At 48.7% G+C, this 12,053-nt stretch overlaps 1 protein-coding gene across 2 annotated transcripts in view; it reads right to left on the bottom strand.

Annotated features, from left to right (window-relative positions):
* Positions 1-7,042, bottom strand: part of LOC109759698 (bifunctional dethiobiotin synthetase/7,8-diamino-pelargonic acid aminotransferase, mitochondrial) — a 31,524-nt gene extending 24,482 nt beyond the window's left edge. For both annotated transcript variants that reach the window (XR_012186751.1, XM_020318530.4), the window contains exons 1-5: positions 6,311-7,042; positions 5,264-5,434; positions 4,910-5,171; positions 4,734-4,817; positions 4,465-4,585 (exon numbers count right to left, since the gene is read on the bottom strand). Coding sequence is in view for 1 of the 2 variants with exons in the window: in XM_020318530.4 (XP_020174119.1) it covers positions 4,465-4,585; positions 4,734-4,817; positions 4,910-5,171; positions 5,264-5,434; positions 6,311-6,945 (1,273 nt within the window). In the remaining variant the exon portion in view is untranslated. The remainder of the gene's footprint in view (positions 1-4,464; positions 4,586-4,733; positions 4,818-4,909; positions 5,172-5,263; positions 5,435-6,310) is intronic.
* Between the last annotated feature and the right edge of the window lie 5,011 nt (positions 7,043-12,053).

The following is a 12,053-nucleotide window of genomic DNA, read 5'->3' as shown; positions in this document are numbered from 1 at the left end:
CTGACAAGTAATTTACCTATTTGCAAATTTGGTCGTATATTTTTCAAGAATTGCTATGAGAGAGGTACATGAAGACATTTGTGTTGTTAGAGTTATATTAGTGATGACTTTTGGTCTTTTGCATTCTAGCCTTTTGGCATCCTCATGTACTTGTATATATGCTGCCTTTGGCCTCCTAATAAGATTAAGTTGCTATTCTAACATGGTATTAGAGCTGTAGGGTTTTTTTTCGCACGCCGCAACTCGTGCTCTTCCGATCCAGTTCCGTAGGTCGCCGCTGCTACCGGTCTCCGCCTAGTTCGCCAGCCGATCAGGTCCTGCCGAAGTCTATCGCCACCAAATCGCCACCACCACGTTGCTCCCTCTCTGTACGCCTCGTCGCAGATCAGGATCGAGCCCTTATGCCTCATTCTGATTGCACGGAGCAGCGTGCGCTCGCTCGTAGGCCGCGGCCCTGCGACTTCTCCGCTAGTCGCCGCCGCCTCCCGGCCGCGCCCCACGACTTCTCCACCGGCCGCCGCCTCCAGGCCGCTCCCCGCGACTTCCGCCGGCCGCCGCCGCCTCCCTGCCGCGGTCCCGTGATTTCTCCGCCGCCGCCGACTTCGATTCCCACCTCCCGCCGGCGCCCTCCGGTCGGCTGCTGCTCGCCCGCTCGAATTCTAGATCAAGTCGTCTGTGGATTGACTCGGAATGAGTCGATCCAGTTGCAGATCATTGGCACCTTCAGCCCTTTTGGCTGCTTCGTTTTGGGCCTCGCTGCTGCCTTGGGCCTTGTTTCGGACTCTGCTATGTTGACTGACACTCCAAAAAAAGAGAGAGAAAAAAGAGTAAAAAAAAGGTGCAATGCTTTCGCCGGGTACGCCTCTCCCGCGTTGCCAGTGTTTCTCGACGGTATTCCGTACAGACCCCGTCTCGCACATGCGCTTTTCCTCGGTGCTTCATGCTCGCTCGCTTGGAGGTGGTGGTTGTCGCCCTACTTCGATCTTATGTGACATCCACGGGTGTTGCTGACCGTTCTACATCGACTCCTTCGGCAGCTGCACCGCCTCGTCTAGCCGCTTCACTTGATGGTGTTGGTCGTTCTTCAGCGACTCTTCCCACGGCTTCCGCACCTGGTGATTGTCGCCCTACGTCGACTCATGACGAGGCTTCCACATTCGGCGGTGACCGATCTACCTCGAATCCCCCAGTGGCTTTCACATGCGGCTCTACGTCGACTCGCTACTCTCGGTCGACTCTGCACGCGGCTTCCATGGGTGGAGGCGACTGCTCATCGTCAGCAGGTGTTTCTACCTCGACCTCTTCGACCGTGTCCCTGTCTGCGCATGAGATTGCACAGTTGAAATGCCTGCTTGATGCTTGGGATTCTTCACCGACGGTTTCTGCAGGTTCTGTGGCTGACTCTTCTGGCACTGAGAAACCACCTTCTACTTATTCAGGTACATCCCCATGGATTCTTGATACTGGAGCGTCTTCTCACATGACTTATGATTCTTCCACTTCGACCTCCATTCAACCTGTCGAGTCTCATGTACGTGTTCTTACGGCTGATGGCACTCCCCTCCCTGTAGCTAGTCAAGGCACTCTTAGCACTTCTTCATTCCCCTCTGTCGCTCATGTTCCTCGACTTACCATGCAGCTCATATCTGGTGGTCAGATTGTCGACTCTAGTTGTAGGGTCATTCTCGACTTCGATTCATGTTCTGTTCAGGATCGTCACACGGGCACTTTGCTTGGTGCTGGCCCTCGACGCTTTGATGGTCTTTGGGAGCTTGACTGGCTTTGTCTTCACTCCGCTGCCACCACCGCCAGTCTCGCGGCCCCTATAGCTGCATCTACTAGCTCTTTTCAGCAGTGGCATCATCGTCTTGGCCATTTATGTGGTTCTCGTCTCTCGTCTTTGGTTCATCGCGGTGTTCTGGGGTCTGTCTCCGGTAACGCTTCGTTGGATTGTCTGGGTTGTAGACTTGGTAAGCAGATTCAGCTACCCTACCCTCACAGTGAGTCAGTGTCCGAGCGTCCTTTTGATCTCGTTCACTCTGATGTTTGGGGTCCGGCTCCCTTCGCTTCGAAAGGGGGTCATCGCAACTATATTATCTTTATAGACGTTTTTTCTCGATACACTTGGATCTATTTCATGTCTTCTCGTAGTGAGGTCTTACCTATATACAAAAAGTTTGCTCCCATGGTTCATACCCAGTATTCCACTCCTATTCATGTTTTCCGCGCAGATTCAGCTGGTGAGTATATCTCCCATGCACTGCGAGGATTTCTTGCTGAGCAGGGTACTCTTACTGGGTTCTCTTGCCCTGGTGCTCATGCTCAGAATGGTGTGGCTGAGCGCAAGCATCGTCACCTTCTTGAGACGACGCATGCAATGATGATTGCCGCCTCTCTTCCGCCTCACTTTTGGGCTGAGGCTGTTACCACTTCCACCTACCTCATCAACATTCAGCCTTCTGCTGCTCTACAGGGTGGTATTCCTCTCGAGCGTCTTTCTAGTCGTTCTCCTGATTATTCGACGCTCCGTTTGTTTGGTTGCGTTTGCTATGTTTTGCTTGCCTCTCGTGAACGCACCAAACTGACCGCTCAGTCTGTTGAGTGTGTCTTCCTTGGATACAGTGATGAGCATAAGGGCTATCGGTGTTGGGATCCTGTCGATCGCCGGATGCGTATTTCCCGGGATGTGACCTTTGATGAATCTCGTCCCTTCTACTCGCGTCTGTCCTCCTCGGCTTTTTCTACGGAGGACATCTCATTCCTTACATTTCCGGATACACCACCCTTTGTGCCCGGTATTCTTACTCCTCGTCCCGCTGTTACAGAACCGACCCCGTCCTCTCCTACGGTTTCTTCTCCTCCCTCATCGCATAACTTCCCACCTTCATCACCGATACCTTCCACTTCTCCACCTTCATCACCGATACATTCCCCGTCTCCACCTCCAGTGATTCCACCTCTTCCCTCCTTTCCTTTCCATTATACTCGTCGTTCACGTGTTGTGGATAAGTCTACAGATGTGCCTTCTACTTCTGGTGTGTCGTCTTCCTCCTCTCACCCGACTTATGGTCTTCGTCCTCGGCCTTGTCCGCCCCTGACCGATATTCTCCTTCTCACTATGGTCTTTCGACTGTTCTTGAGCTGACTACTTATCGAGATGCTATTGTTCATCCTGAATGGCAGTTTGCGATGGCAGAGGAGATTGCTGCCCTTGAGCGCAATGGCACATGGGACCTGGTTTCTCTTCCTCCCTATGTTCGTCCCATCACTTGTAAGTGGGCCTATAAGATTAAGACTCGCTCTGATGGTTCTCTTGAGCGTTATAAAGCTCGTCTTGTGGCTCGTGGCTTTCAGCAGGAGCATGGTCGTGATTATGATGAGTGCTCCTATGGCCCATATGACCACTGTCCGCACACTTCTTGTCGTGGCCTCTGTTCGCCACTGGTCTGTGTCTCAACTTGATGTTAAGAATGCCTTTCTTAATGGTGAGTTGCGTGAGGAAGTTTATATGCAGCCACCACCTCGGTATTCAGTTCCTGACGGCATGGCTTGTCGTCTTCGTCGCTCTCTATATGGCCTTAAGCAAGTCCCCCGTGCTTGGTTTGAGCGTTTTGCCTCTATGGTAACTGCAGCTCATGATTCGGCGTTGTTTGTCCACCTTTCTACTCGTGGTCGCACTCGTCTTCTTCTATATGTTGATGACATGATCATCACTGGTGATGATTCTGAGTACATTGCCTTTGTCAAGGCCCGTCTCAATGAGCAGTTTCTTATGTCTAATCTTGGTCCTCTTCGTTACTTTCTTGGGATTGAGGTTTCCTCCACCTCTGATGGCTTTTCTATTTCCCAAGAAAAGTATATCCAGGATCTTCTTGCTCGTGCGGCTCTTAGTGATGAGCGCACTATCGAGACTCCTATGGAGCTCAATGTTAACCTTCGCGCTTCTGATGGCGAGCTCTTGTCTGATCCGACGCGTTATCGTCATCTTGTTGGGAGTCTTGTCTATCTTGCTGTCACTTTTATGTCCTATCTACGTCTCCTTTGCCCTGGTTTTTTGCTTCTTGTTCTTCGTGTTCAATGTCAGCGAACCTCAACGCTCTAGGGGCGACCAAGCCGAACTAGGGCAGCCCATTGCCGCCACGCACCTTGAAGGGGTCCCTCCCGGGCGTGTGGGGTTTCGGGTCTCAAGGGATCCGTCGGCGTGTCTTGCCTATCACGCTCCCGGTGAGGCTCCTCTGACGACGTGTCTAGCATATCATGCTCGATGTCGGAGGCACACAATGACGTGTTCAGGTGCGAACAATAAGCTCTAAGCTGCAGAATTTGGTAGCTAAAGGGTGCTTTAAACAAGTCATTTTTCATACTAATACACCATTTTATTCGTTAAGGGGTGACTTATACTCGTACAGTTTGGTTCTGCTGCACATACATTATTATAGATGAAAAACAAGTAAAAGTACCAACCTTTACCAATTCCCCCAAGCAAAAGTTCAGCACAACGAAGAGCAGGCTCATGAGCATTCTCTGGAAACATCACATGGCCATACCTAGCAGCAGCGTAGCCCATATCTCTTGCAAGTTCAATCTGATGATGAAAGAGAAATTTAGGCCACAAAAATTGCATGTCATTAGTTCAACATACAGAACTTTAGCCATAGAACACCTGCAATAAGAGTTCCCTTAGCAAACCAAGGTAAAGGAGATTTTGAAAATACAGGAAGTGCAAGAATAACCTGCAACTTAGAATCAGGTCCTTGAGTCCACCAACTTGCACATGCATCAAACTGAGGGATCATCATCATCTTGTTGTCTTTCACCTACATCAAAAGATTCCATAACAACGCCGCTGATGTTTCAAAGCTTCATTTTAAATTTCTTTTCAAAAGCTTGGAATATACATTGGACAAACCTTGTATGCTGAAAAACTCTCACCACAACGCGAATCAATTACTGTAACACAATCTACAGGTACAAGATTGTGCTGAGTGAAGGGCCACCACAGTAAATCCTTTGATTTTCTTTGCATACTGTTTAACCTCTGAATTCTTTTCAAATGAAAAGATCGCAGGGCATCTTCAAGCAAACCAAAAACTGAAGATGATTCGGAAAACCAATCAGTTAGGTCATCTGATGGATCTTCTGGAATAGGTGGCAAAACAAGCACTGGTACCCTAAATAATACAAACATTGTGAAGCTGTCGTATCAATGAAATCGAGCTGCTAAAACATTTATAAAAATAACAATAAGACTGAAGCATGTTACCTATTTCTCAAGTAAGAAAGCAAGAACTTGTCGTTTGACAAACCACAATCTTCCAAAATTACTGCGCTAACATCATACCCCCTGAGCAACAGAGTTTCATATGCCGATAAAGTGCCTGAAATACCACCAAGACGGCCATCTCCAACAAGAATAGTAGGCAACCTAAAGTGCCTGTCAATAGTCACAGAACCAAGAAGTGTGTTGATGTAAATCAATCTAATACGCCGAGCAGTAATGAAGTTTGTGTGAACAATTAAATAGGCAACAGGGTTCTTTAAAAATAGATGCAATCATGTAACCAATTCGAACGTGGTTTAAAGGATTTTGAAGTATGCTCTATGTCTGGTAAGATCACCATAATTTCCCAAGAAATAAAACATGTTAGAAAAATAGTGTGCAGACATACATCGGAAATATTTCACAAATGGTCACCAAATATGTGATTACTTTCAGCACTTGTAGAATCAAAAACATAAACTGCTCCAGTAAATGAAAAGTTGAGAACACAACAAATCAACAGGATATCCAACATACAACCTCAAGAAAACTTCAAAGCAGCAGATCGTTCACCGCAATTATCATGCTCACTAACCATCATTGTTATCTCCAGCTTGCATGATATCTTCTTACAAACTACACCAATGTGATAGTGATTTCGATGGAATAGGCTAACGATTTTTTTTAGGTATTGAGATCCCTTGTGAACAGACAGAACGAAAATCAGACTATATCACTGGACTAAACACGGGAAACGGGTATATATAGCAGAAACGTCAATTGCATCATACTCCCTCTGTTCCAAAATAGATGACTCAACTTTATACTAACTTTAGTACAAAGTTAGTACAAAGTTGGGTCATCTATTTTGGAACGGCGGGAGTACTAAATTGCGCACCATTTCATTTCCTCAATTGATTCAAACTTCTTCTTTTTGAGAAATCAATTAATTCAAACTGAACACCCCGGAGAACATGTGTACTTGTACGCGTTTGGTAACATTAACAAATAAAACAGCATATTTACGGCTGAAGAGGCATCAGAACGCACCGGTAGAGATCGCACTGCAGCGTGCCAGACGGGCCCGGGCTGGCCACGCCGCCGGCGGTCTCGACCAGCTTCCACACATCCCCCTCCCCCTTCCCCAAATTTTCCCCCTCGGAGAGGCACGCCGCCAGGAGCGACCTCACATGCGCGTCTTCTACCGTCATCCCCTCCCTCTCCGCCGCAAGGTGCGGCGACACCGCCTCCCGCCATGCGTACAGCGTCCTGCAAGCCAGAAGCTTCCTCACCGCCTTACCCTCCCCATCGTAGGAGAAGGCCGCCTCCTCGCGGGAAGAGGATGGGGTTTCCACTGACGGGGCAGGGGAGAGGGTGTCGATGGAGGCGACGAGGTGCGCGGCGTGGGAGGGGCGGACAAGCGCGGGGACCCTGCGGTAGAGGAACCCCGCGTCGGAATCGGCGGGGAAGCCGGTCTGGAGCGGTTTGAGGTAGAGGACGGCGGAGGGGGAGGCGGCGTGGGAACGGAGGAGGGAGGCAGCGAGGCCCGCGGAGACGAGGGTCTTGCCGACGCCGGTGTTGGCGCCGAAGACGGCAAAGGTCGGCGAAGAGAGGGGCAAGGCGGAGGAGAATGAGGAGGAGCAATGGCGCCGACGAGCTTGGCGGAGTAGGAGGCGACGGAGCATGGCTGCTGGCTTGGGTTCTATACGGGGGTTGGCACTACCCGAATGATTTGGATGTCAAAACAACTTTTTCGAACAAAAATCAATCTATCCCCCAAACCCTATTTCCCACTAAGTTTCTTGTTTGAGGTTTTTATTTGAGTTTTGTTTTGCAGCGTAAATCGATCAATCAGAAGAGAACACTGTATTTATTTAGGATATGGCGTGGTACGGATCTGTGTGCATCTTGCCAATGACAAAAGGGATAACCCCTCATGGCTTCGTCTTTCTCCCCTTTTTCTAGAAAACTTTCTCCAATCCCTTGCACGAGTCACCCACTGCAACCACCGTTTCATCGTCGGATAGACCTATAAAAGGGCTCCCGCCTCGCCCCTGCATCCCGCGTGCGGCCACTGAATACCATCGACGCCCACACCCATCCTCACTGATCTTTCTGCTGGTGACCGTCTCGTCGAAGACCCCAACGCCGGTCTTCATATCCCTTCCTGGCGCCAGCCCCCTATCTCCTCTCCATGAAGCAAAGGTGGTGCACACGCGAGAACGGCGGAACGATGCGTCCTAACCTCCCTGCCACATTTGCCGACCACCACGGGCCACCTTCGTCGGCGCCCGGTCGCCTCGGCCGTGACCTAGACGGCCGCGAGCTTGCTATCTCGCACAGCGACAGCCCATTAGCAGCGGAGCAACAGCGGCCACAACGGGGGGCGTGGCGGTGTCCTGGACTAGGGGTGCTAACCACGTCGGCCTGCCAGTCAATGGGCCCGCCCGAGGACCCATAGGCAACCGAAGAATGGGTCATGTTTGCCATGACCCATTTGTGTACTTAAGATGGAATTCTCCGAATACTTGGTGCATACTTCAATGCATGTGTTTCATCGGCATGTTTATCCCTAGATGTAACCGACCTACATGTAACCCTAAGCATCCCCGGTGCCTATATAAGCCAAGAGGTTTAGTCCGTAGGGTAGAGTTAGAGACCTACACGTACGATCTCGAGGTGGATCATCATGTACTTTGTACCCCATCACATTAATACAATCAAAGCATGACATGGGGTTTTACCTCTTCGAGAGGGCCCGAATCTGGGTAAACACCATGTCCCTCTTCTGTCTTGTTACCATCAAGCTAAGATCGACAGCTCGGAACCCCCTACCCGAGATCCGCCGGATTCAACCCCGATATTGGTGGCCCATGCAGTTCCCGTTGTGTGGCCAAAGCAGCTTGATGGCTCATCTTCGGAGCGATGACAACATTGGCTATGGGAAGACCTTCTTCCCCGGTCAGCTTTTTGTCTTCGGCAGCGTCACACTCAACGCCAATTCGACTGGCCACCTCGGCTAGATAGAAAAGTTCGCTCCTGGCCAGACCATCAAGTTTGGAAATCTGGAATACGCTGCGGGTGCCCGTGACGAGCTTGCATTTTTGGACTGGGTGTCAGACCAATCCGATGACTCCTCTAATGCCTTTATATGATCTCAGATTCAATCTTGGACCAGGACCATGGCACGGACCACACCTTGGATCTAGCTTCAAGCATAGAGCCGAGAATTACCCCAGTGGTTCAGACGTCAAGTTTGGCCGGCGAAAATCCTGAGGCCACACTAGATGGGATCTCGAGCAGACTGCAGCTAAGCCCAACTTTCAATCAAGATATGGGCAAGGCCAACAAGGCACTTCTGAACAAGATGTTAGACCAGATTCAGGGCCTCACAATCTCAAACAATCAAACATCGGTTTACGATCGAATCTGGGGGAAATATAGAGAGGTTGGAATTTTAAACCCACCTAGTCGCTACCGTCGAAGATTTAACCGACGTCCTAGCATACGCCTCCAAGGAGGCAACCGACGTGGAGGAAGACTCGATGAGATGTCAGACACTACCTCGCCGCCTGCCGTCACTCTGTTGGGGAACGTAGCATGCAATTTCAAAAAAATTCCTACGATCACGCAAGATCTATCTAGGAGATGCATAGCAACGAGAGGGGGAGAGTGTGTCCACGTACCCTCGTAGACCGAAAGCGGAAGCGTTAGTTTAACGCGGTTGATGTAGTCGAACGTCTTCGTGATCCAACCGATCAAGTACCGAACGTACAACACCTCCGAGTTCAGCACACGTTCAGCTCGATGACGTCCCTCGAACTTTTGATCCAGCAAAGTGTCGAGGGAGAGTTTCGTCAACACGGCGGCATGGTGACGGTGATGGTGATGTGATCCGCGCAAGGCTTCGCCTAAGCACTACGACAATATGATCAGAGGAGTAAACGGCGGAGGGGGGCACCGCACATGGCTAAGAAACAATTGATATGCTTTGGGGTGCCCCCCTGCCCCCGTATATAAAGGAGGGAGAGGGAGAGGGCCGGCCTAGGCGCGCCCCCAAGGGGGGAGTCCTACTAGGACTCCAAGTCCTGTTCGGCCTCCCCCTTCCTTCTTTCAGAGGGGGAAAGGGGGAAGGAGAGGGAGAGAGAGAAGGAAAGGGGGGTTGTGCCCCCTCCCCTTGTCCAATTCGGACTCCCCATGGGGGGCACGCGCCACCCCTTGTGGGCTGCCCTCTCTCTCCCCTATGGCCCATTGTGGCCCATTACTTTTCCCGGGGGGTTCCGGTAACCCCTCGGTACTCCGATAAATATCTGAAACACTCTGAAACCATTCCAGTGTTCGAACACTATCGTCCAATATATCAATCTTTACCTCTCGACCATTTCGAGACTCCTCGTCATGTCCGTGATCTCATCGGGGACTCTGAACAATCTTCGGTCACCAAAACACATAACTCATAATACAAATCGTCATCAAACGTTAAGCGTGCGGACCCTACGGGTTCGAGAACTATGTAGACATGATCGAGACACATCTCCGGTCAATAACCAACAACGGAACCTGGATACTCATATTGGTTCCTACATATTCTACGAAGATCTTTATCGGTCAAACCGTAATGACAACATACGTCATTCCCTTTGTCATCGGTATGTTACTTGCCCAAGATTCAATCGTCGGTATCTTCATACCTAGTTCAATCTCATTACCGGCAAGTATCTTTATTCGTTCCGTAATGCATCATCCCGCAACTAACTCATTAGTCACATTGCTTGCAAGGCTTATTATGACGTGCATTATCGGGGAAAGCAATAGCAATAAAACTTAACGATCATTATGCTAAGCTAACGGGTGGGTCTTGTCCATCACATCATTCTCCTAATGATGTAATCCCATTCATCAAATGACAACATATGTCTATGGTCAGGAAACTTAACCATCTTTTATTAACGAGCTAGTCAAGTAGAGGCATACTAGGGACACTTTGTTTTGTCTATGTATTGCACACATGTATCAAGTTTCCGGTTAATACAATTCTAGCATGAATAAAAAACATTTATCATGATATAAGGAAATATAAATAACAACTCTATTATTGCCTCTAGGGCATATTTACTTCAGTCTCCCACTTGCACTAGAGTCAATAATCTAGTTCACATCGCCATGTGATTTAACACCAATAGTTCACATCACCATGTGATTAACACCCATAGTTCACATCGCCATGTGGCCAACACCCAAAGGGTTTACTAGAGTCAAAATTCTAGTTCACATCGCCATTTTATTAACACCCAAAGAGCACTAAGGTGTGATCTGATACGTCTCCAACGTATCTATAATTTTTGTGTTCCATGCTATTATATTATCCGTTTTGGATGTTTAATGGGCTTTAATATGCTCTTTTATATTATTTTTAGGACTAACCTATTAACCGGAGGCCCAGTGACAGTTGCTATTTTTTGCCTATTTCAGTGTCGCAGAAAAGGAATATCAAACGGAATCCAAACGGAATGAAACATTCGCGAGGATCTTTCCTGGAACAAACGCAATCCAGGAGACTTGGAGTGGAAATCAGAGACGCAACGAGGAGGCCACGAGGCAGGAGGGCGCGCCCCCCACCCTCGTGGGCCCCTCGTAGCTCCACTGACCTATTTCTTTCACCTATATATACTCTTATACCCTGAAAACATCCAGGAGAGCCACGAAACCACTTTTCCACCACGACAACCTTCTGTACCCGTGAAATCCCATCTTGGGGCCTTTTCCGGCGATCTGCCGGAGGGGGATTCGATCACGGAGGGCTTCTACATCAACACCATAGCCTCTCCAATGATGTGTGAGTAGTTTACCACAGACCTTCGGGTCCATAGTTATTAGCTAGATGGCTTCTTCTCTCTCTTTGGTTCTCAATACAAAGTTCTCCTCGATGTTCTTGGAGATCTATTCGATGTAATACTTTTTGCAGTGTGTTTGCCGAGATTCGATGAATTGTGGGTTTATGATCAAGATTATCTATGAACAATATTTGATTCTTCTCTAAATTCTTATATGCATGATTTGATATCTTTGCAAGTCTCTTCGAATCATCAGTTTAGTTTGGCCTACTAGATTGATCTTTCTTGCAATGGGAGAAGTGCTTAGTTTTGGGTTCAATCTTGTGGTGTCCTTTCCGAGTGACAACAGGGGCAGCAAGGCACGTATTGTATTGTTGCCATCGAGGATAAAAAGATGGGGTTTATATCATATTGCTTGAGTTTATCCCTCTACATCATGTCATCTTGCTTAATGCGTTACTCCGTTCTTATGAACTTAATACTCTAGATGCATGATGGATCACTACTGCAGGATGGTCCAAATGCGACACTACGATCAGAGAGCCTTCGACGAAACTGTGTGCGATGCCATAATCGCAAACGATGGTGTAAAAAAACTGTCAAAAAAGGTGCAAAACGTTTGCGATGACAGATGCATCAAACACGGTTCAGAATTTAGTTGCATGTGCGATGCAGGGCATACGGTTCAGCTCAATGAACTATTTGTGATGAGGAGGCACAAAAGAAACGGGCAGCCAGATGAAGGCGTGTGCGATATACAGCATACGGTTCACTGGGATGAACTGTGTGTGATTAGGCAACACAATGGAAACGGTTCAACTGAACAAGATGGGTGTGATACGCGGCAAACAGGTCCGTAATCTGAAATGTGTGCGAAGACTAGTAATAACACAGACGATTGCTGCTAATAAGCCGTGTGAATTGCTCTGTCTACAGTAGAATAACATGTATATATATAA

Source organism: Aegilops tauschii, chromosome 6 (genome assembly GCF_002575655.3).
Source record: "Aegilops tauschii subsp. strangulata cultivar AL8/78 chromosome 6, Aet v6.0, whole genome shotgun sequence".
Classification (NCBI taxonomy): Eukaryota; Viridiplantae; Streptophyta; class Magnoliopsida; order Poales; family Poaceae; genus Aegilops; species Aegilops tauschii.
This window is presented reverse-complemented; position numbering and strand designations above follow the sequence as displayed.